The sequence below is a fragment of the Heloderma suspectum genome, chromosome 4 (genome assembly GCF_057233095.1).
Source record: "Heloderma suspectum isolate Gila_16-S chromosome 4, 16-S_ref, whole genome shotgun sequence".
In the NCBI taxonomy this organism is placed as follows: Eukaryota; Metazoa; Chordata; class Lepidosauria; order Squamata; family Helodermatidae; genus Heloderma; species Heloderma suspectum.
The window spans coordinates 212,458,569-212,482,378 of NC_139461.1; the positions used below are offsets into that span (position 1 = coordinate 212,458,569).

At 44.0% G+C, this 23,810-nt stretch overlaps 1 protein-coding gene across 2 annotated transcripts in view; it reads right to left on the reverse strand.

The window, feature by feature from the left end:
• The window catches only part of TNNI3K (TNNI3 interacting kinase), a 268,089-nt gene that overhangs the window by 47,008 nt on the left and 197,271 nt on the right, over nucleotides 1–23,810 (reverse strand). For both annotated transcript variants that reach the window (XM_084852224.1, XM_084852223.1), the window contains 4 exons: nucleotides 23,473–23,525; nucleotides 21,692–21,744; nucleotides 19,273–19,405; nucleotides 7,093–7,202 (listed from right to left, as the gene is read on the reverse strand). In XM_084852224.1, the coding sequence (XP_084708350.1) occupies nucleotides 7,093–7,202; nucleotides 19,273–19,405; nucleotides 21,692–21,744; nucleotides 23,473–23,525 (349 nt within the window). The remainder of the gene's footprint in view (nucleotides 1–7,092; nucleotides 7,203–19,272; nucleotides 19,406–21,691; nucleotides 21,745–23,472; nucleotides 23,526–23,810) is intronic.

The window sequence follows — 23,810 nt, forward strand, 5'->3', positions numbered from 1 at the left end:
ATTATTAACTGACTGATATAATATTGTAAATGACTGTACAATTGAAATATGTATAAAAACTGACATGGTATTATTTATATTTATTTATAATTTTAAAAGATTTTAAAAATATGTATTTAAGTTTGCTTGTGTTTCTTTTTCTTTGGTAAACTCAACTACAAGCTCCAAAAAACCTTCCTTGTTTCTTGCCAGGCAGGCAGGGCCATTCTGGGAAGCTAAATGGTCTTTTTCCTCATTATCTTAGCATCTTGAACCTGCCAGTAGCCAGGAGGAAATGCTTTCCTAGATGCGACCACTGACCTTCTCCTGGCACCTTGACAGAATGTTGCGTAATTTCTGTTATTAAAAGTTTTTTTTTTAAACTGAAGATGTGAAAGAGAGAAAGTAGAAAAATAATATTTGTCTCTTTAAGTGCCTGGCTGCTCTTTTGAACAAAACCTGTCTTAAGAGATTTAACCACTAGGTGGAGCTATCTATTCCAGTTCTTTCTCTCTCTCCCCCGCATCTGAAAATAATTTGCTAAAGTAACCAGATAATAGTTTCTGTACAGCGAAGGCTTTAGACAAATCCAAGAAACTATTGTTGTTAACTCAAGATTTTGTAAAATAAATATCTCATTACCATATCAACAGTCTAGGACTGATCTCTTGAGCAAGACAATACATTATCATCTGGGTTTAGCATTTCTTTTTGCAAAGGAAGAGAAGTAGGCTGAACTGAAATGGAGAAACAAAAAGGGAAATGACAGTGATATTTCACAGACTGTACAGAAAGAAAAGAAGGATCCGACTGACAGCCTGGATAATCTGGGTTACTTTTTATATTCTGGTTAAATCAATTTGATGCAGGATAAGTCACTCAACATCTAGGTTGTCAACTCTTTTTCTGGCCCTCCTCCTATGTCCTTTATAGCCTAATGTGCAGACGATAGGTTTCCTGGCATGGAGATAGGAGGTAAGAAAAATTTAGCTGCTTAAATTCTGTGTATCAGACAACCGTTAAAAGATACAGGAGAAGGGCCAGAAAAAAAGTAAGCGATGTCTTAGTGCCAGGTTGTGCTCCCCATGGAAGAATGCCCAAATGAGCCCAGCCCTGCTGACTGAAGTGAATGGAATCAGGTGTACAGGCCTGTGTAAATAATGGCTCTGTATTTTATTATTAGGTTATGTACAGGTAAGTGCTGACCTGCTGAACAGAGCATGTGACAAGTCTTCCAGAGGAACAGGCTATTAAGAACCAATCTTTATAGATACTAATGGACCAGAAGGGATTCAACTACTACCCTGTCTGAACCCTTACCCCTGAACTAGCTGTGCCATACCATATGTGTAATAGTGTGCCATGCAGGAGCCAACTAAATGTACTGTCTGAGAGTCAGTGGCATGGAATAACAAAACAAATGGCTCAAGCAGCATACCACAGTTGGAGGCAAGAAATACCCTCTCCCTCTAAAACTATTTACAGCACGGAGGAGGAGGAGGAGGACGACGACGACGACAACGACGACTAAATAATAATTTAGGGAGGAACCATTCCTGATTCCAATGGATTGAGTCCAGTTTGCCATTCCATGAATGGAGGGGCTCTACTGTCCATAGAAGGCACCATGATCCAGCAGAGGCTCCCCGCTGAAGGGAAGGGGGATCTTCGCCAATTCCCCCTTCCCTGTGCAACCCCCTGTATTGCCTCTCGTGCTGCTCTGGAGGGTTCCTCAGCTTTCCAGAGCAATGTTTCAGGAGGCACAAGGGGAAAGAGGAATCATGAAAATTGACCGTGCCCTCTTCTTCTACTGCAAGTGGAACTCTGCTAAGGGTGTCAACTAGGTAGGTTGACATCACACATGAAGCAAAATTCATTCACAGCCTCTTTACTCTGCTAAGATTGTAAGGGCAATAAGATTGGGTGGGGTGGCTGCTGCTTTAAAACAGGCTGTTGGGATATGATGACTTCTGAGAACTATACAACACTATTATTTCAAAATACTGTGTAAACATTGGGATATAACAAGTGGAACCTGCAACAAAACGTTGCAGTGTGGAGTGCTCCTGCTCAGGATCCCAGTCAACTAGCCACGTAGTCTTCCATGATACTCCATTCCATTATCCCCCACCCTTTTCTATCCCACCCCCCGAGCAGTCAGTCAGGATTCTGTTCCCACTGAATCCACTTGTGTGTGTGTGTGTGTGTGTGTGTGTGTGGCTCTAACTTTTTTTGTACTTCTGAAAATCTCAGCTTTCCCTGAGCCTGCTGTTGCCTCCCTCTTGTGTGTGAACATTGCTGTTTTGGCTAGATAAGGATCCACACTTAGAGAATGGGTTTGCTTTTCGTATACATAGGATACCCACTTCTCTCGTTCTGAAATCTAATGTTCTCCCTTCTGTTCTTATCACAGATCATTTTTATATATCTTTCCAGTGTTTTATACATTAACATGAATGTCCTCCCCAAACAAATGGGAACATGATTTCCAGCTTGCTTTCTCAGATTCTAATTTCTGAATTTGAAGACATTTCCATCACACAAAAGCGCTCAGAGTGAGGTCAGATGGCAGCCCAAGGCTACTACAGCAACAGCACTGCATGCCTGTGAAGCAACCTGGAACTTCTTTTTCATGTAGATAAAGAAACCACCAAAAATTTAAATGAAGATCTGGACACGTGCTACTGCTGCAGATTATACCCCCCTACCATGCACAACAAAGGGCAAGATACTGTTCATGGCACGGCACGCACAAGATGACCTAAATACATTGCAAGGTGACTATTAAGTACCAGTATGAGGCCATATAGATACGGCACCTTCATATGTACATGGGCCTGGGGGTAATTAGAATGGTTATATTACAACTGAACTCCAGAGGCACAGCATAGCTTCCAAAACATAGCCTTTACTTACAAGATCAGCATCCTGCTCATCCTAAACACCAGAAAGGCACAGCTTTTAGGGCAGGTGTGGGCAACCTCAAGCCCAGGGACCAAATCTGGCCCTGCAGGGAACCCAATCCAGCCATCTGGGATTTCCCAGATGACCACACTTATTCCTCTGGCCCCGCTCCCTTTTCCCCCAACCCACCAATCATTTCCTGGCTTTTGTGCAGTTTTTTCTAGTGCTGTGCTGAAAATTTCTCCCACATTTTTTCCCCACCATTCTCATTCAATTTGAAATTGCTTTCTAAAAGAAATTCAAAGGAGGAGAGATTTTAGAGGAATTCTCATGGGTTAGGTTTTGGGGTCTTCTGCTTACCTTACTTGCAAGGTGGCCGAGGAGTGTGCATGAGTGTCCTGTCTGTTATTGAACAACAATCTCTGTGGCAGCCTGTAGCCTCCTCAGCTTCCCACACTTCAGTTAAACCCATGAGGAAGACATCATAAGGCAATTCCTCCCATGGGGCTTTTTCAGTTCAGAAAGTGCAGGTGGTCTGAGAGGCTACAGACCAATGGAAAGATGTGTAATAGAGAGAGAAAACACACACAGCACCCTCATCCACCTCACAGTGATTAGGTAAGCTCAAAAAACCATGAAAAGACATTAAAAATTCTGCCTCAAAAAAGTGGAAGCCTCAACACAGTTGATGCTGTTGCACCCTACAAAAGCAATGCAATAAGCCAAAAACCCTTAAGAAAAAAGAAAGAACCTTTGCTACAACCCCTGCCAATAGGGAGACCTATCTGTGAGAAACTGTTGCAGAACTTCTCCTCCCCTAGGAGAAATTTGGTGAAATTGTCCCCCCAATGTCTCTGACCACAAATAGGCTGGTGAATTTTGAGAGGCCATTTATGCACAGCTCTAGTTTTTTCCCCATTATAAAAAGGTTGAAATGCCTCTCTTAAGGCTGAGTTAGTGGATGCATTTTTGTATTTTGGCCTGACCCCTAATGCCTTTGGCCATTTCCACCATTGGAATACGGCCCCTGAGAGCCTCACCAGAGTTGAATTTGGCCCTCAGGCTGAAACAGGTTCCCCACCCTTGTTTTAGGGCATTTCCTTATATCAGTTTCCATATGCTGGTAGCACCAACCCTGGTTGCTTCCAGATGAAGCATTTATTGTAGAAAGGCCATGCCTTGCTCACTCACATTTTATGGGTTGGGGGTCCAGATGATATAGTAATTCAGTTGTAATTGTCACATGCTTTCCCAGCTATTTTTCCATGTTTTTCCCTACAGGGAAAAAAATAACTTTTAAAAAAAGAATGGAACAAGCAGCTCAATCTCAAGTGTGGTTCCCCCATATCACTACTTTCCTGTGTTTTGATAGGACTGTGGTCTTGACATGTACCATGTGTTTTGGGCTGGTTGTTGAGCCCTATTGCCACATCTCTTCCCTTCCATACTTTCACCTTTATCATTCTGGTTACCATCAGATGACTTTGTAGCAGCATCTTAATTTTTTAATTGATCTTTTAATAATAAAAGGTGGAGTGGGAATCTCCTTCACTCACACAGGTTCTGTTTCCTTATTTTTTTCTTCAAACAACCCAACAATGTTGGGAGCCAGTGTAGGGTAGTGGCTAGAGTGTTGGACTGGGAGTCAGGAGATCCGGTTCTATCCCCACTTGGCCATGGAAGCTCACTACTATAAGCAGTCTCAGGAAATCCGGTTTTTCTGCAATATGCTCCAGGGTGGCTGCTGGATGGCCATGATGTCATGTATCCTTAACAACCTCCACACACAGCCAGTTCGGAGTAAATCACTCATGGAAACAGGCCCTGAGTGACTTTGGAACACCTGGGTGCAGGGAGAGGGTTTCTCCAGTTGGCAGGCAGTGGGTGATTGAGCAAATCTCTTGCCCCTTTCTCTTTCTCTTTGAACAACTCAAATGCTGTAATAATACTTCTCTTTGCCAGGAGAAAGCTACAATCCAAAGCACATATTCGAGAGTAGGACCAGTGTTAATGGTAGGCATAGTTGGGCCCCTGCTGAGGGCCCCACAGCCCAGAAGAGGCCCACTGGCAAGAGCCCCCTGGACTTGCTCCTCCTTTTCACCATTGCAACCTGGTTGTTCACCTGCCTCTTGCTTTGGCCCAGACAACAGCGGTGGTGAGTAGAAGGAGCAGTAGATGCCACTGCCTGCTTGCTCACTGTCTCTCTGCCTCTCAAGCCAGAAAGTAGTAGCAATGATGGGAAATAAATTCTGACAATGGCAGTGAAAAGGTAGCCTCACTGAGGGAGGAGGCCTATTGAGGGTGTTTCGCCAAAGGGCCCTTAAAAACCCGGAGCTGGCACTGTTCCGGAGAGATTGTGCAGGGGTGAGGTGTGGAAGAGAAAGACATTTCCTTGTTGACTTTAAACAAGCTACTGCTTGTTTTGGCATTTGTGTGTGCTCCCCTCCTCTCTCTGTTTTATTGATGCTTTTCAGTTGTCATGTAACCAAAAGGGCTACCCTTGAATGGAGCAGGGAAGGAAGGGAATCTTTTGTCGACATTGTTCCCTTCTGCCATGGAGGATGATCAGATTGTAGCAGCAGCAGCTGGCCTGGGATTTCTGCTGGGTGTCTGAGAGTGGCTCAGGCTGGGCAAACCAGCCATGCATGGGGTGGAGTGGGGTGGGGGGAAGCAGGGAGGAGTCTGGAGGAACAGAGGCAGAAGCTTGATTTTTTAAAAAAAGACTGATTGGAAAAAGTGCTATTTAGATTAATTGTACCCTCCACTTCCCCACCCACAAGGCTATGTCATGACTACTTAGTGTAGATGGATCATATGTTAACAGACAAAAAGCACAATATCCTCTGCAGTGTGGCAAGTCAATTGTAAGCTTACAGCAGAAGAGCAATGAATAAATAACATTAGGAGGTGCTCACTTGGAATTGCCCCAGAAGCAAAAACAGAGAAGTGCCTGTCATCATGGTGAAATGGCGCTTACATTGCATAAAGTATTTATGTAGCCTATCATGGCAAAGAGCAGGGATGCAAATAGCGTCTGCTACGCCATTTGCATCCCTGGCCTTTGCCATGATAGGCTACGTAAATATATATGTAGCCTATCACGGCTAACGCAGGGACGCAAATGGTGGCCGCTATGCCATTTGCATTCCTGCATTAGCCGTGAATGATAGGCTACGTATATATTTACGTAGCCTATCACGAAAAGAGCAGGGACGCAAATGGCGGCCGCTATGCCATTTGCATTCCTGCATTAGCCGTGATAGGCTACGTATATATTTACGTAGCCTATCATGAAAAGAGCAGGGACGCAAATGGCAGCTGCAGGGACGCAAACGGCGACCGCAGGGACGCTATGGCGCTAACGCAGGGACGCTACGGCAGCCGCCATTTGCGGCTGCAGCCCGGCAGTGGACAGAAGTCCGGCTGCGGGCAGGCCTAGCCAGCAGCTCCAGCCAGCGGCTCCACGGGCTCGCCGCAGAGCAGAGCTGGCCAGGGAGGATTCCGGGGGGGAGGGACAGATTGCCTCCCCCCCCCCAGCAGATGGCCCCACCCGGAATGGGGTGAGTAATCTGTACAACCCTAATATTGTCTGAGCAAAAGGAACAAAGCCATCTGTGATACCCCACCTTCTGGAAGTTCCTTTTTTGCATGTTCCACGCGACCAGCCTTACCATTAGGCAGAGCAAAGTAGCTGATTTTGGAAGGGCAGCAAATTGGTAGTTCTTTAAATTGTTGTTGTTGTTGTTGTTGTATTTGTATTGCCAGGCAGAGGCACTTGTGGGACTTTCTGCCTCAACCGTCAAAGCAACTTGGCCAGGCCTTGGATACTATGCACCTTGACTTGGGGAGGGGTGTGCTATTTGCTGGTCTGCCACAGGCAGCAAAACGTCTTAGTTAACAGAAACAGCTGCAATCTTGTACTCCCCATCATGTGAAAGTACTGAAATCAAAACCACGATGTCATCAAATGTGATACCTCTGCCGTGAGGCATCACATTTGATGAAAAATCCCAACTTGGGTTTCTTAGAGAACAAACTGTGTTCCTTTGCTAAAGCCAGTTGCGCAAGTCTTGCATGTTACCTAGAAACCATCACCTTCACTCATCAACAAGCAACATTACACAGTATTGTTGAGATGTAAACAAATAAACAGGCAGTTCTGCTTTTTATTCTCCATCAAGAAGCACTGGAAGAAGTAGGCCATCTTACCTCAGGACACGCATTCCAGCCCCTCATTAACAATGCTGAGATGGGCTTGGGAATTGAATAGCCTATTGGAGGCCTGATGTGGTGGTAGGCCATATCTGCTGCCGCAGCGGCTGTAAATAAGAAAAGGACAACAAGGCTGAATTACTGTTCATCCGAAAAGGCTGACTCGGGAAATGAAGCCCACAATGCAAGTCAGCCCTTAGGAATGTGAAATGGCGGGGCTGGTAACAACCTAACTGATCTCAGGGGTGTTGAACCTCTTTCAGCCTGAGGACCGAGGGGCCAAAATAGGAACATATTTTACCTTAAAGCTCTGACTGCCAGTAGCTAAGCCTTAGGAGAGGTATTTTGACCTTTCAGAATGGTGAAAAAAAACTGCACAAAAGCTGGGAACTCACCAAACAATTGGTGATTAGGGAAAGGGGGGGGGCATGGCCATCTAGAGAGCCCCAGAAGGGCAGATGGGGACCCCAGGTTCTGCACCCTGCTATAACATGATGAAGATGCCCCTCATCCCATTTCTTGTCTTTTGCCTTTGGGATGATTGATCATTTCAAGCTGAGTGGGGTGTCGAGAGTTTCTATTCTGAGGTGGCCATTTATAGGAATGAGAGTAAAAGAATACACACACAAAAACAACCCACAGCAAGCTGAGGATGAAAGAAGCATCCAGACCAAAAAGTATTTTCAGTGAGAAAGTTAATGCGAAGATAAATCCTTTTTTAAATTAATGTTTTTACTGAAGCTGGACTTTATGAAAATACCTGCCTCGCATCTAAATTATCTTAATAAAAACAGTGGGCAGCTGTGGCCTTCCATATGTTGCTGGACTGAAACTCCCATCAACCCTAGCCAGGATAGCCAATGGTGAGAGATGATGGAAGCTGTAGTCCAACAACATCTGGAGGGCCACAAGTTGCCCACCCCTGCTTTACAAAACAATGAAGAAAGGCTTGTATCCAATGCCAGCCACCCCACTGATGGGAGAGGCCTTCCAGTGGAACAGGAAGGAGGACTATTTTCAGCAATTCTCCTCCCTCTATGCATCCCCCAGGTCTGCTCTGCAGGGTCCCCCAACCAACTGCAGCAGGTTTGGGGGAGGCAGGGGATGTAGGGAGGAGGGAAATAGCTGAAAATCACCTCCCCATTCCACTGCCAGATGTCTTCCATCAGTGGAGTGGCCAGCACTGGATACAACCCCAAGTTTTATTATTATTACCATAATAATTCAGTCCTTAATAACATTTTTTTCTGTTCATGTAAGCGATTGCATAGGGGATTGTACACAAACAGAAAAATATTTTTAAGGATTGATGTATAGCAGGAGTAGGCAACCTGGTGCCCTGCAGATGTTTTAGACTACAACTTCCATAATCCCTGACCACAGTCCATTCTAACTCAGGCCTATGGGAGCTGTAGTCCAAAACATCTGAAGGGGACTGGTTGCCTACTGCTGATGGAAGAAGAATGAAGACGATATTTCATTACTCATGCATTCCACATGTTTTCTGTTTCCTATGGACACTGTTCAAATCTATGTAAACAAACTCCTAATATATAACTACTTGTGTGAGAATGTACATTCAGGGATACACATTTGAATATACAAGCCATTCAAAGCAATGTACTGTGGTGTGGATAGACTGCATATTTCAATGCACATCTGATCAATGCCTGAGATTCGTATTCTAACAAGGTATGCATGCATGCAAGCCTATTTATGTACCTCAGCCTTTCCCAACCTGGTGTCAGCTGGATGTCTTCAGTTCCCATCAGCCCCAGCCAGCATGGTCAATGGTCAGGAATGCTGGGAGCTGTAGTCCAAAACATCTGGAGGGCACCAGGTTGGAGAAGGCCGATGTACATGGATCTTAGCTTGATCACAGTATATTTTGCCTTTGAGCCTCTTTTTAGAAGAACAATTGACCCTTGTCCCAAAGAAGTCATTCTAAATCACACTCATTAAAGAGAGAATGACAAAGGAGCTTTCAGTAATCAGCTGAATTATATGCGGTCGGCATGTGTAAAAATTGCTATCAGAATTCAGATTTCCAAAGCAAGCTGCAAATAACTCTGCTTTTGCTTAATATAAATATTAATTCTAAGGAAATTCTCCAAACAGAAAAATAAATTCTCATACATGTGAATGCTTCCTTGTAGGTGCTGGAATTACTGGCTGAGAGAAAATGGTCAGAATGTATATCTGTGCTTTCAGACACAGCGATAGATTTAATCCCACAGCATTTTTTAAAAAGTGGTCTGGGCACACTATCAAAGTAAATGTATTTCTGCCACTTGCTAAAATCCCAGCCATTTAAAATGACACATCACCAGAGCGTACAGCCTCTGATGGGCAACATGAGATTACTGTCTTGAGTTTGTAACAAAAAAGGCTTAATTGTTTTAACCACATCACATTCTCATTACATTTTTTTGTCACAGAAATAGATCATCCTGTGCCATTAACTGTTTTCTCTGGAATCTTTGTGACTGCGAAGTTTAGCAATCTGAATATCAGATATGTTCAACAGAATACAGCAACAGCAGGCTGTAGGAGTGCGTGAATGCGCTTTGCTGGATTTTGATTCTGTTCTACATGATTCCGAGGGTGCAGTTATTGGGACCATGTTCTGCTAAAGACAAAGTTCAAAAAGGAAATGTGGCAATGCAGTGGTGAACTTAGGCCTGCATATAGATAGCTGAACTGGCCATTACCTGTGTGTGAAGGAGTCTGACAGTTCAGGGGTATCTGCCACTGGCAGTGTATTATATATAGGGATCATGAGTTAACTGTGCAGTGTTCCCTGAAAAACTCCCCACTCCCTCTGCCAGGGAACCGTATACAACTCTGTAAATAAAACAATTAGCACAGCGTTCAACACCAGTGTGGAGCCTGAATTCAACAGTCAAGTTTCAACAGACAACACAGGTATGAACCCTGTAGGCTTGCCAAAAGTAGCGTGAGGCTAACAAAACTGCCACTCCCCTAGCCTTCTCTGAAAGTACTGACAGGACTCTCTCAGCATATGTGGCTAGCACATGTACATGAGATTTGGACCTGATCCAGTGTGTGCGTGTGCATCTCACTGAAGTCAGGGAGGTTTAGGTGGACGCAAAGGGGGAAATCTACTGCCTTCTGTACCTAGCCCAACAGAACCCTCCATAATATACCTTCCCAGGGTGCAGTCGACCAAGTGTGAGTCCCCAAAGTGATCACCAGCACAATGAAAATGCTGAACATACATTTTTGTATCTGGATTGTGTGTGTATGTTTATTTATAATAATAAAAGAGGATGTCTGTCCGTCCGTCCGTCCGTCCATCACCACCATAGCACCAAGACTGGGAAACTTATGCACCTCTGGGGGCGTGCATCTCGGTGTTATTTTGTTTTTAAAACACATTCCTTAACTTTAATTTTAATGTACCCACATGGTTGAAGCCTGCAGTAAAATCTTCTTCAGCCACTGGGGCAGATTTCCCTAACCTGCACAGTCCATATAGTTTGAAGCCAGGGGAGATTAGCAGGCAGAGGCACAGAGTTATAAGCTTGCCCACTCCACACCCCCTGCTGTGGGACGGCCCTTCCTCAGGGGAATGGGCAGACTCCTCCAACATTTTCAGTCCCTAGGGGAAAACTTCCTGAAACAGTACATAGCTTTGCAGCCAATTCAGTTTGACGCCACAGGAGATTAGTAGGCCAAGTGACAAAGTTGCATATACTGTATTAAACTAAGGACTATTTGGTAGGCCAAGGGACAGAGTTTTAAGTCTGCTCCCTGTCCCCTGCTTTGGGAAATCCCCCCCCCCCAAGTCAGGGGAATGGACTGGACAGACCCCTCCCTTAAGGGGCTACAGGGATGTCCCATGGCAAGAGCTATGCCTAGGGGTGCTAGCATGCATGGCTTCTCTCAGACAGGGCAGGCACCATGGCTTCAACTCTGACAGCTGTGTAAGTTTGCTTGCAGCTTTTGCTATACCAACGTATGGGCTATTCCCACCAGTGGAAGCTGGTGGCTCTGCTGTCAGTGGGAGGTGAATCTGCTCCAGGTTTCAGTCAGAACTCTAAAGGAGCTATCCAAGGTGCTTCGCAACTGGTTCTGACTGAAACCCGGAGCAGATTCATTGTCCGCTGATGTCGGAGCCACCAGCCTCCAGCGGTGGGAATAGCCACCAACTTCCACTGATTCCCACCCATGCAAAGCTAGTTTTATTAACTGGTTGAATATGCTTTTCATTTGGAAGCCACCTGGAGGACCTGTTTCTGAGCAGAAAAAGTATATTGTAATTATGCTAATAACAACATTAGGCTGATAAGCCCTTAGGCTAGGAAGGAATGGGCAGCTGTTTGTCCACCCCATTCTGCATGAGCAAAACGCACTGCAACTACCGCAAAACCCATCCATCCAGGGAATTCTCTGGCCATGCAGCCTTGAGACAGTGGCATCCACTGGATTCCACCAGCACTTCCAAAAGCCTGCTCAGCCTTAAAGAAACTGTGGTCTGAATACACCACCTTTAACCAAATTTAACTATGGCCTTTACTCCTGCAACAGCCTTTTATCAACAATCTGTAAGATTAGGTCAGAGGTCTTTATTTCTTAACAAGAGGAACAAATGGGTAAGGGGTTAAGTACTGGAAGTTAGATATCCAGTTTAGGGATTATTCCTCGCAATGAGAGAGGTAGTTTATGGAGATTCCCTTCTTCTGCACTTCTTTCTCCCTCCCTCCCTCATAAAACTACCTCTGCAGTAATTTCTCCAATATCCATGAGAATGATGACATCAAGCTAGTGCTCATCTATTTTTTTGTGCTACATTTAACCTGGTATAACTGCCATCTGTCCCCATGTTATGATAGAGGTAGGGTGCAGTTAGCCCCTGGTAGATTCCCAGTTAATCATAGTAAATTACATGTAGTCAGATATAATGGGTCAGCTTGCAACTATCTAGAGATAAATATAGCACTTACCTTCTGGTACAGTAACAAAAAAGCTAAAAAATAATTTATACACAATTCCTGAGCTGCACATTTCACACCACATTCAGTTTTGGAGTGAGGTTTGAAGGGTCTAGTTTAGTAGGAGTCATTGTGTTTGTCTTAGTATTTCTGTTCACCACACAAATACTCTAGTGTGTTTTGCTATACAACCATTGCAGTTAGTATTACAAATCTAAAAAAGCGATCTGGACATTTGCATAGCCATAGTCTATGCCCCTCTGGTCTTGCCTCCAAGAACCAACTGACCTTTTTACAGCCACATTGTAATGCCTATTTTAAACAGAAGCTACTCCAACATTCCCAAGTTGTTTAATCTTTCAGATTTAGACTAGTCATTAAGTGTAATTCATCTTCACAATGGATCTTTAACTGCCCAATACAGTCTGTATCTGATTGATAAACACCATTGCAGTGGTCTAATTGGTTGGCACTTAGTGCTTAAGTAATGGGTTGTTACCTTTTTATTTCTATTATGCCTGTACTATAAAACCCAAACAGTTTCTCAGCCACACCACCTATTCACTTTTTTATTCTTTTTAATGTGTTTGTTTTCCGCCTTCCCATCTGGCTCCTTGTATTATTTTAAAATGTTGAACAATTTATCATGGCTTAGTACTCCAGCCAGTTGCACATACGTGTGTGTGTATGAAATTAAAGTCCAGTTTTCCCTTGCTTCTAGAAACCTTTGTGGAATGGTAAAGAATAAAAAGCATAGGACTTTTTAATAGTTGGGATTATGTAGCTAAAATAAGGAAAGTTCTGCACTACATAGCTGGCTGGCAATGGAGATTTAAAGAGAAGGAAGATTCATAGGCACCTGTCCAGTTAAAGGCCCACTCTCTGAGAGTAAGTGCCACTATCTTGATTCTTATTTCATGGAGAACCTGACTTCATCTGTGGTAGCATACACTGATGCAGTTTGACCTTGAAAAGTCCTACAAGAGCTGTATCTTAGAATATCCTAGGGATGTACGAAACCCCGCTTACCTGGTTCCGCCGGGTTCTGCTGGGGGGGGGGAGGCACTCCGTCCCTCTCCCCGGAATCCTCGCCGGCCGGCTCCACTCTGCGGGGATTCCGCGGAGCCGCCGACCGGCTCCACCAGCAGCTGGACATCCGGCCGCTGGCTAGCAGGGACGCAAATGGTGGTGGCCATAGCCGCCGCCGTTTGCGTCCCTGAATTCATCCGTGATAGGCTATGTAAAGACTTATGTAGCCTATCACGTCTGGGTAAAAAAAACAACAACATGCGTACGCAAATGGCGGCGGCTACGGCCGCCACCATTTGCGTTCCTTATTTTTGGCCGTCTTAGTCTACGAAAATATTTACGTAGAATAAGACGACGACAAGAAAGGGGAATGCAAATAGCGTAGCGGACGCAAAACATTTAAGGGGCAAAACACATAAGGGGCAACGCAAATAGTGTCCACTACGCTATTTGCGTTCTCCCTTATTTTCGCCGTCTTAGTCTACGTAAATATTTATGTAGACTAAGACAACCAAAAATAAGGAAGGCAAATGGCGGTGGCCATAGCCGCCATTTGTGCACGCGTTTGTTTTTTTTAAACCCAGACATGATAGGCTACGTAAGTCTTTACGTAGCCTATCATGAATGGGGGGGGGGGGAAACAGACTGCAAATGGTGGCGGCAGTCGGTCGGAAGACCAGCCGCTGCTGCTGGAGCCGCCGCCGCCTGGAACATCCGCCCCAGGTAAGTCTCGTCCCAGGGGGGATCCACGGGGGGGTGGCAGGCTGTTCTGCCACAGAGTTCGGGGGGCCAAATGCACTGGCATTCAGCCTCACCGAGATCCGTGGAGGAATTCTCTGACATCTCTAGAATATCCTGTGATGGTGCAAAGGCTTTTGGTTTCATTTGTTTGTGGTATGAATGCCCTGTTCCTCATTGCCACTCCATCAGGTATGTTTCTGCCACTCCCAGATAGTTATGGGGCCCTTTTAAGAAATTGTCCAAAAGTCCTTGAGCACTGCAACTAATCCTGTTAGAGCGATTTAGGTATTGTTTACACTTGTGGTTTATCCCTGAGCACAGGTCTTCCATAAGGGACATACAGTGCATTTGCCACAGCGAAGCCAACAACAAGAACAAAAAAATGTTTCCATGTGTTGATTGACTGATCTCCCTTTCTTCCTATAATGTTTAGAAGCACACATCATATGGATTTAGAGTCTTCAGTCCACAGCAGGAATACAAAATGTCCAGGGATATGAAGTAGAGGCATAGACACTCACAATACCCCAATACATATGGTAAGTATTCCAAACCTTATAGCAGGGAGGAAGATCAGTTGCAATGGGGAGGGAAATGGCATTTTTCACAGAATTCCGCTAGGGATGTCAGAGAATTCCGCGACGGATCTCGGTGAGGCCAAATGCCACTGCATTCGGCCCCCCGAAATCCATTGCTGAACGAAGCCCCCGCCCCCCACCCCACGAAAGGTGTGCGGGACAAAGTCCCCGCTGCCCCCACCCCACGAAAGGCGCGTGAAACGGAGCACTTACCTGCTCCCGTCCGTGCTGCTTTGCGAATGGCGGCTGTCCTGCGGCCGCCATTCGCTTCCTCCTCTTCAAGCCGTGATAGGCTACGTAAATACTTACGTAGCCTATCACGGCTAATGCATTTGCATCCCTGCGGAGGCCGTGATAGGCTAGATAAGTATTTATGTAGCCTATCATGGCGGTGGGGGGGGAAACCCCAGCGTACGCAAATGGCGGCGGCTACTGCCATTTGCGTATGCTGGGGTTTTTCCTCCTGCCGTGATAGGCTATGTAAATATTTACGTAACCTATCACGGCTCAATACAGGGACGCAAATGGCGGTGGCTACGACAGCCGCCATTTGCATCCCTGCAGGGCTTCCCAGCGGCCGGATGTCTGGCTGCGGGCAGCCGGAGCTGGCCGGGCAGGATTCCGGGGGGAGGGATGGAGCGCCTCCCCCCCATTGAGGATTCTGGGGGGAGGGATGGAGCGCCTCTCCCCCACTGTGGATGCCCCTCAGCGGAGCAAGATAAGGGATTCGTACATCCCTAGAATTACCATGACAAATATAGTATTCACTCTGTCCTTAACCTCAGTTGAAATATGAATATAATTGCGAAGCTTCTTGAAAAATCCATCCATCTGGATTGTCCTTCTATAATACAGGGGCACTTAAAACATACTCTTTCACTGATGGGGTATCAAAATTGTTTGGGCATGTCCACAACAGATGGAAAGCTAACATATGGTATAAAATAGTCCAGACTACGGTGTGTGTGTGTGTGTGTGTGTATTATAGGACATTTTACTAGGATGGGGACAGCTGTTGGAGCATGCAATGCAAAATGTCCCTCATAAGAGCAACCAGCAGAGAACAAACCAATCCACAGTTATGACAAGTGAAAGATGTGTGAATTCTCCTTTCATACTTTTGAAATGATTCTCAGATTGGTGGACCAGATTCTTCCAGTGACAGCTAGGGGGTATAGAAATGTTTGGAAAACAAAAGCTGTCTTTCTTAAGAGTGGGGGACTTAGAAGCCAGGGCAAACTACATTTCCCATAGATCTTTGCAGTGGTAACTTCCTCTTGGTAAGGCTTTTTGGCATAATAAAGTCTGAAGAGCAGCGTTCCCTTTGTGAACTGCTCCAGTCTCTCCTACTGAAAGATAAGTGCTGGGGAAAGGGAATGGGATGGGAGCTTGTATGGGGAGAGTTGGGAAACTGGCTGGCGACTTTGGGCTACTGGCAAGGAAGCATTTAGTATGGGGCAGGTTGTTCCAAGATTTCAGAGAACTCTAGGGAAAAGTCCAAGCTTCTTCCTCATCTTTTTTTTTTTTTTAAAGTTCTGAAAGAGCTTGGTAAGAATAAGCCTATCCAAATCAAGATGGAGAGAGTTTGCCCATCTCTGGTTAGAGAATCCATACAGCTACATTTTTGTTTAAATATAGAACCATTACATATGAAAGTACAATGTTTCAAATATCTAGTCTGGGCAACATGTGGTTTGAAGACAAAGCAATGGTTCAGCTCTGGTCTTCTTCTTTCTCTTCCTCCTCTTCCTCCTCCTATTCATTAAACACATTCCACCACAAGTTTGTGGATGATCACTGTCAGTACAGAACAGATACTTCCATGAGGTTTCTGGGCAAAAAAATAATAACTATAAATTGTAGAAACAAAATACAGAAAACCTGAAGACTAATCTAAATGTTTGACATATGAATAGTTCATTGTAGGGAATAGGCTTATAAGAGCCTGGAAAATCAAATTCAAAAATCAGATTGTGACAACATTTTATCTTCATCACTACAAAAAAATGAAACAAACTGAAAAGAAAAGGCTTAAGTATGTGGAAATTAATGCCAGCAAAGTGATATTAGTTATAATATTCAGTAAAGTCACTAGTAAAAGAAAATGTAATAGCATATTTTGTAAAAAGAAAGAAAAGAAGAAAAGAAACCCAAATCATTGGACTAGTAAAATGACATAATTCCATAAATGGCAGAAGAAATGTGAATCTGGATTTAATAAGATCTCAGGAGGAATGGGAAGAGTGGAATTTGCTCTGACTTTCACCAACAAAGTATAAAACCATAGAGTCAATAAATATATAACTTTAAATGCATCAGAGGAATAATGACTTTGAAAAGCTAAGCACCCTGGCTGTCTCAAATGGAGAAATGGAATGGATGGCTGTTGCTCAAGACAAGTGAAGCTAATTAGTGAGAATCAATGGATTCATGCTTAGAACAGGAAGGTTCAGGGGAATTCTTCAGACTGCAAGCTTCTTTGGCATTTGGAAAGCGCCTGGCTCTGTTAAAATGCTTGGCTATTAATAACGACAAGTAAGAACCCGAGAAAACTTTCAGTAGATGGGGGCAATGGGGTCGAGGGAAAAAGGAGATACTCTTGCCCTCCTTTGGAACTCTCTTTCCCTTGCCCCCGTGCCTTCCCATACTATGTCTCTCTGCAAGTCACCTCCATGGAGCCAACCCACAGTATGTCCCTTCCTCAGCCACTGTTACTGTTTCCAACAGGAGCCTTCAGGTCCAGCAGGGGTGTGGCAGCAGCATCCAGTACTTGAGACTAAGGGTGCAATCCTGTGGGGATAGGCGGCCCCCTCCGAACTCGCAGGTGACTGCCTATCCGATGCAGGGCAGGGGATCATTCCCTCCGTGCTTCTCCTGCCCTGCATTTGTGGCTAGACAGCTGATTTCGGCTGTCTAGCCACGGGAAGGCAGAGAAGGCTGCTGGACAACACATAGGATGTGTCATACTGGCATTTCCACCTTCCCCACCCCGCAATGCCTGGAACACCCTATTTTGGCCGCTCCGTGCTCCTCTTAGGAGTGCGGAGGATGGGGCTGTTCCGTGCTGCCTCAGAGGCAGCGCAGAACAAGGGGAAGGTTAGTTTTCCAGGAACTGACCTAAGAGTGTGGGCTCTGAGGTCAGTTTCCGGAAAACCAGATATCCTATGGCTGTCTAGCCTTTGACTAGTGGCCATAGGATTGCTCCCTAAGTAGAGTTTTAGTGACATGTCCATGGGGAAAGTCAGAATCATCCAAGTGCCTCTAAAATAGTGAAAGAACCCACATCCCTCAGCAAATGCCCCATTCAGATATAGCTTCTTAAAGACCCTTTAAAATCAAGTTCAGATATATTTTGAATTGGCAGACCTTACTATGCATCCTGCATTATACATCTGACACTGAACAGGGGCTTGGACTAGAAGACCTCTAAGGTAATTTCTAACTCTAAAATTCTATGATTAATGAAATACAACAGTTTTCTGACACATTGGATAAACCCATTCCATGTACAACCTTAGCTTTGAAGTAGCGATGGACAAATCTGTCAATTTTGGTTTCTCTCTTTTTCATTTTTCCAATATTAAGTTTGGTTTGTCCTGAACTTGGTGAGTTCTTTTTAAATGTCCACATAACAATTCTCTTAATACCTGCATTTTTGTATGCAGTTTTGCCTAATATACACATATTACAAGCAATTTTCCTAGTATAATGCATTTCTGAACATTATTTTCATGAATATATGCATTTATGCATGTACTTTCCCCCAGTATAAACATTTTTGCATGCATTGGTTGACTGGAGAATTCCCTTGCAAAATCGGAGAGGTATGAAGGATGACTGAGTTTCAGTTTGCGTATTGATTCACATAAACGAAAACTCAGATTAAAATCTGAACCAATTGAATTTCTCCCCCATCCCTACTTGGAAGCTCTCTTGCAGCAACTATGATCTCACAGTGGGTCTGCACAGAGAAGACAATCAGAATGCCTCTGATTCTCAATGACTTAGGGTGCAATCCTGGATAGTCATCAGCCTCTGAAATTGGAGGCTGCCACCTACCCCATGCAGGGCAGCTGCAGCACAGAGGGGAGTCTCTCCTTCATGTTCCAGCCTCTCTGCATTTTTGCCTAGATGGGCAATTTTGCCTGTTGAGGTGCGGCTTCAGGGAGGGGCAGGGAAGGGGCCTGAAGACCTGATAGGAAGTTGTGTAAAGCAGCTTCCGCAGTCTCCTCCCCTCCCCACCCCCAGGACAACCCCCTTTCCCCGTCTCTGTGCTCCATTTCCAAGCGTGAAGACATAGCTGGTGCGGAGAACCATGCTGGCTACAAGGGGGTGGGGAGCGTGGTTTCTGGGAAATGAGGTCCGGACTCTGGCTCTGTCCTCGGTTCCCAGAAACCAAACAATCCTATGGCCCTCTAGACAGTGTCTAGTGGCCATAGGATTGCTCCCTCCACTGCTTTGATGGCAACACAGTAATCTATTTGTGTTTTCCAGGCCATTTTCAACCATATAAGGTTATCTTTTAGATAGCAATTCATGCAGGAAAAAATAGAAAAATTCTAGTAAGTCTGAAACATGTCAGGCATCCGATATGTCTAGTTTGGAGGAAGGACCTAAGGCTAAAAGTCAGTACTGGCTTTTCAGTTGTCTGCATAATTCTTTTTACTAGATGAAGCATCATTGATTTCAATGAGTGATGTGGCTGACTGCAATATTCTGGCGTTACATTTTTATGAAATGTAAAACTAGACCTCATAATGCAAAAAATAATAAATAAGCATTCATCTAAAAGCTGAGTTAATGTTATGCAAAGTAGCTATTTTATTTTGTATCAGAGATTAGCAATCTTGATGTTAACTTGCCATGCATCTTACCTGGTTTGAGGTGAGCAAATGGAATTTCCCCTGTTAACAGTTCCCAGAGACACAAAGCATAGCTGAAAACATCAGCTTTTATAGTGTACCGAGTACACTGTGTGAATACTTCAGGGGCCATCCAGCGCAGGTTCTGTACATCAAGACAACATTAATAATGCAATAACAGTATGTATTGTTTCCTCATAGGAGAGCACAACTCTTCATGTTTATATCTGTTTGCTTTCTGGAAATATGCTAACAAAATAATTCTATTAATACAGGGTGAAAGAATAGTGATCAGATCGTTTAGATATGAAAACTAATCCATGTAGCAAATTGTCACTTTTTTTTAGTGTGCCTTCAACTGCATTGTAGGTTTCATTGCCTATATAAAACCAGGATGCTCTTCCCTGTACTTCTTCCTAGTCTGAGAGAAGGAAGTAAAGTTTTGGTGTAGGGCCCTCTCTAATGATCAATATACCAACATGTGCATTTGAACAGCAGTGACATCTTCTCATAACAAATATATAGGACACTGGCAATATTAGCTCTACACATGAATGAATTCCATGCTTTCTCTTCTTGCATCTCTGGCCTGTTCAAGGCCAGCTCCAGTTTTGAGGGGGTCCTTGGCAAAGTGCTCTCAGGTAGGCCTTGGAAGTGGTGGCACTGGAGGTGGGCAATGGCAATACTCTGAATGAGTGTCAGGTGGCTGAGAGCTGCCATTTAAATTTCCCACAGTGCCCTGGGACACTATGTCATGGGCATTGTGGGAAATCAAAATGGAGGCTAATAGCCACGTGGCACTTTCTAAAAGAGGTGCTTGGGACAGGTGTCAGAAGTGGGTCTTGTTGTGGCCCTGATAGCTGCCCAAGGATGCTGCATGCTGACACGAGGCCTGAGTATGTTTGTTTCTCAGATCACTTAATAGCAGCATCATTGGCTTACTAGGGAGTTAATTCATCTCATACTTACCTCATTTCCAGTGAGTATTTTGAAAAACAGACTTTTGAGGGTACATCTTCATGGAGGCTTTGGCAGTGTTGAGTGCACTTATTTAGTATCCCCAAGGCTGCTCAGACATCACTGCAGAAGCACCCTCAAAGGTTTATCTGGATGCCATAGCTGGCTACTGTGCAGGTGAGGGTGGGGTGAGCAAAGTCAGGAGGGCAGCAATCCAGCATTGAACTGTGCAGCAAGCCAGAACAGGTCTTTTGGTTCTTCAGACCAGCAAACAAGCCTGACCAAAAAACTTATATGGGGGACAGAAAGTATCCCCTGGCTCAGTCTGGTACAAAGAGGCTTCCTTGGCAGCTGTCTTAATGCAGTTTCCTTCTTTGGACAGAGGTATGTGATAACATCTAGGCTAAATCCCTGGCTAAGCGTTTTTTAAAGCCACCAGTTCAAGACTGGCTGTGGGCTCGACTGCTGACACTCTTGCCCAGCTCACTCTCAGCCACACATCAGATGCAGGGAATTGTGGCCAGTGCACGACTATATTCAATCAAGGTATGGAGATGCTCCCCCACCAGAGTGGGGTGATAAGCACTTCTGGACAGAGGTGCACAAAGAGGCGTCAAAGTTCATGAAGTATATTGAAAAGCTACTACAATGCTTTCAGTTGGGAGGGACTAAAAGCAATGGTGGAGAAAGCTGGTTGGAAACAGCAGAGGCCTTACAGGTGTCATCCGTACATCCTGGATGACCAGTTTTCACCAGCTCCTGGTTCGATGACCTGGGACACAAGGCATGGAAACTACAATTCCCATGCACCACAGTGGCAATAGCTGCCCCTGATCATGCTCAGGACCATCTAAGCAGTAGGGATGGGACTTATTAGGCCTCCACCACTGTGAGTCAGGGCTTGTATCCAATGTTTGTGTTACTTGGAGTAGATCCACTGAAATGAATGGGATTTCAATTAGACTAACACTGAACACAACCCCAGCACTCCCCACTGCTGGAGACTGGTTCCCCTTCTTACTTTGTGAAAGTAAATTTCAGAAAGGGGACTTTTCATAGGTGTACCAGAATTCCAATCTTTCTCAAAGGATTCTCAGTTCTTCATGAAACCTCAGAAAAACTGAGCCAGTTACAATGCACAGATGGGGATGGGATGTTCACCAATCAATAGCTGCAAGATGATTCTGAACTACAAGTGTTAATATAAGATGCAAATACTAATGCTGATTACTGATGCAGAGTAGAAACTCATTTCTGAGTGCAAAGCTGAAAGAACATTTTGTACCCACTAATCTTGGTTGATCTCAAGCTGTCTACAAAAAATTGAAATACAAAAGAAACAAATGGTGTACACTATCATTATACAATAGCATGTATTCTGGCAAAAGAAAATCCTTATTACTCGCTGCTAGGCTGGGTTTTCACATACATTTGATAAGAATTATGCATAAAAAGAAAAAAAAGAGAAGCAAACCCCTGGTTGTTTTGTCATATTGTCTTCATCCAGAGACTGCAGAAACCTGGATTCTGCAATTTAAAAAAAGTGGGTAGAGAAACATTTAAATAAATATCACTGACTGCAGGGGAACCAAAAGAATTCATTTTTTTAAAGGGAGTAAGAACCAACATTGATCATATATTTCTAAGTTGTATACAAATCAAATGGAAATGTGTTGCCGCTGTTTTTCCTGGAGTTCCCCTCTGTATGTGACACATTTAGAGCATCTGGGGGAGGGCAGCAAACAACAGGACATATGGTTCTTTTGTCTCCTGCTTTATCAACGACTTCAAAGATAATTTACATGAATTTCCAGGTTGCAATCTCGTAACCCTCTGACAGTCTTGCAAATAAGACTGCAAAAGTTCAATAATAATAATAATAATAATAATAATAATAATAGATGAGTTGTTAAATACAAGGCTGCCTGTACCCATCTTTCTAAGAACTGGAAGATGTCTCAACATTGGGTCTGCATGATGGAATTAGAATGGGTGGCAGATCCAAATTTGGATAATTTATCCTTGGCCACCTTCCATATGGCCTACAGGCCCCCTGCCCAGCTGATCCACCTCCTCACTCAACTCTCTGCTGATTGTTGTTGCAAACAGAAAAGGAACACTGTATGCAGTGCCAAACAGCTGGGAGGCAGGGGGAGACGCACAATGGGACTGCTACAAATCCAGCCCATGTCTTCTCTCTTCCCCACTCCCCAGCTGATTGGCACTAGAGAAAGCTTGCCAATTAGCAAGATCCTCAGCTGTTTCCAGTGCCAATCAGCTGGGAAGTGGGGAAGTGTGATGGGATCTCGATGTACCAGGAGGGGAGGTTTGAACCTCTCCATTTCTGTGTGCTCAGATAGAGGGGGTATGTATATGGGAGAAGGCTGTATGTGTGTGAGTGAGCAAGAACAGGCAGTGGCCGTTTTATAGCTGTGTGTGAATGAATGAGAGTGGAGGGAAGGGTATGTATGTTTGTATCAGTGTGTGAGTATATGAGAGAGAAAGCTCTGCCCCTGTCCAACAGCTGAATGTAGCCCTATCACCCACCATCATATGTGGTCCATAGGAGCAAAAATTATATATATATATATATATATATATATATGATTTTTTAACTGCTGCTTGCTTTATTTTTAATGCTATATTTAATACTATGTTTTGAAATGGTCTTTTCCCATGTTTAGCCGCTGGCATATTGATCTCTTCTTTTAAATTCTTTTTTCAATGATTTGTTGCTGCTTTAAGAACTTAAATTATTTCAGTGTGTTTTATTATTGGTTTTCTTGTATTTATTTTTATTGTGTATTTCACCCTGAGAGCTTTGGCTATAGGGTGACTATTAAACTGAATAAATGGTCAGGATGATGATGCATTTAAAAAGAAAAAAAGATTGCCCACCCCTAATCTAGATTATAGTGTGCCACAAGTGAAGAGAAGATGGGAACCTCATGTTAATGGTTTCCTACAGAATAAAGAATAAGTTAAGTAGGAGAACTTCAGCACACCCTCAAGAAACATATATGCACCAGATGTTGCCTGAGAAAACAGAGCAAAATGTACCTGGGGCTTCACTACTTAACCTAGGACATAAAATCAGTTGAACCCTAAGGATGCAAGGTTCAAGACAGTAAACTCCTTGCTGCATCAACAGTCTGCAGTTTATGATACCCAACTACCCTTCCTGTTATGGCTATCAGTTCTGCCCTAGAGGATGGAAAAATATGCCATAACTTCTCTTAATCCCCAAACTCTTACCTCCAAAATCAGCAACAACAGCATGTCCATCTTCATAGAGGAGAATATTGTGACTGTAGAGAAAAATAGTTATTAGATCAGGCACCTGTATGGTATTGTCTGCAAAACAAATTGTGCAACATGGTCAGAAGATCAGGGCTGTTTTCTGTGCTTTCTTATACTGTTCCTAAACAGTGTTATTTTTAGTTAAGTAGGTTTTAGCCAGATTGTGTTGTTGTTGTTGTTGTTATTGTTATTGTTATTGTTATTAGAACATAGTTCAATATTTTAAAAATTAGAGGAAGAAAGAAACTGACAGTTTAGTAAGTCCAAATGCCAGAGTCATTCTCTAATTAGTG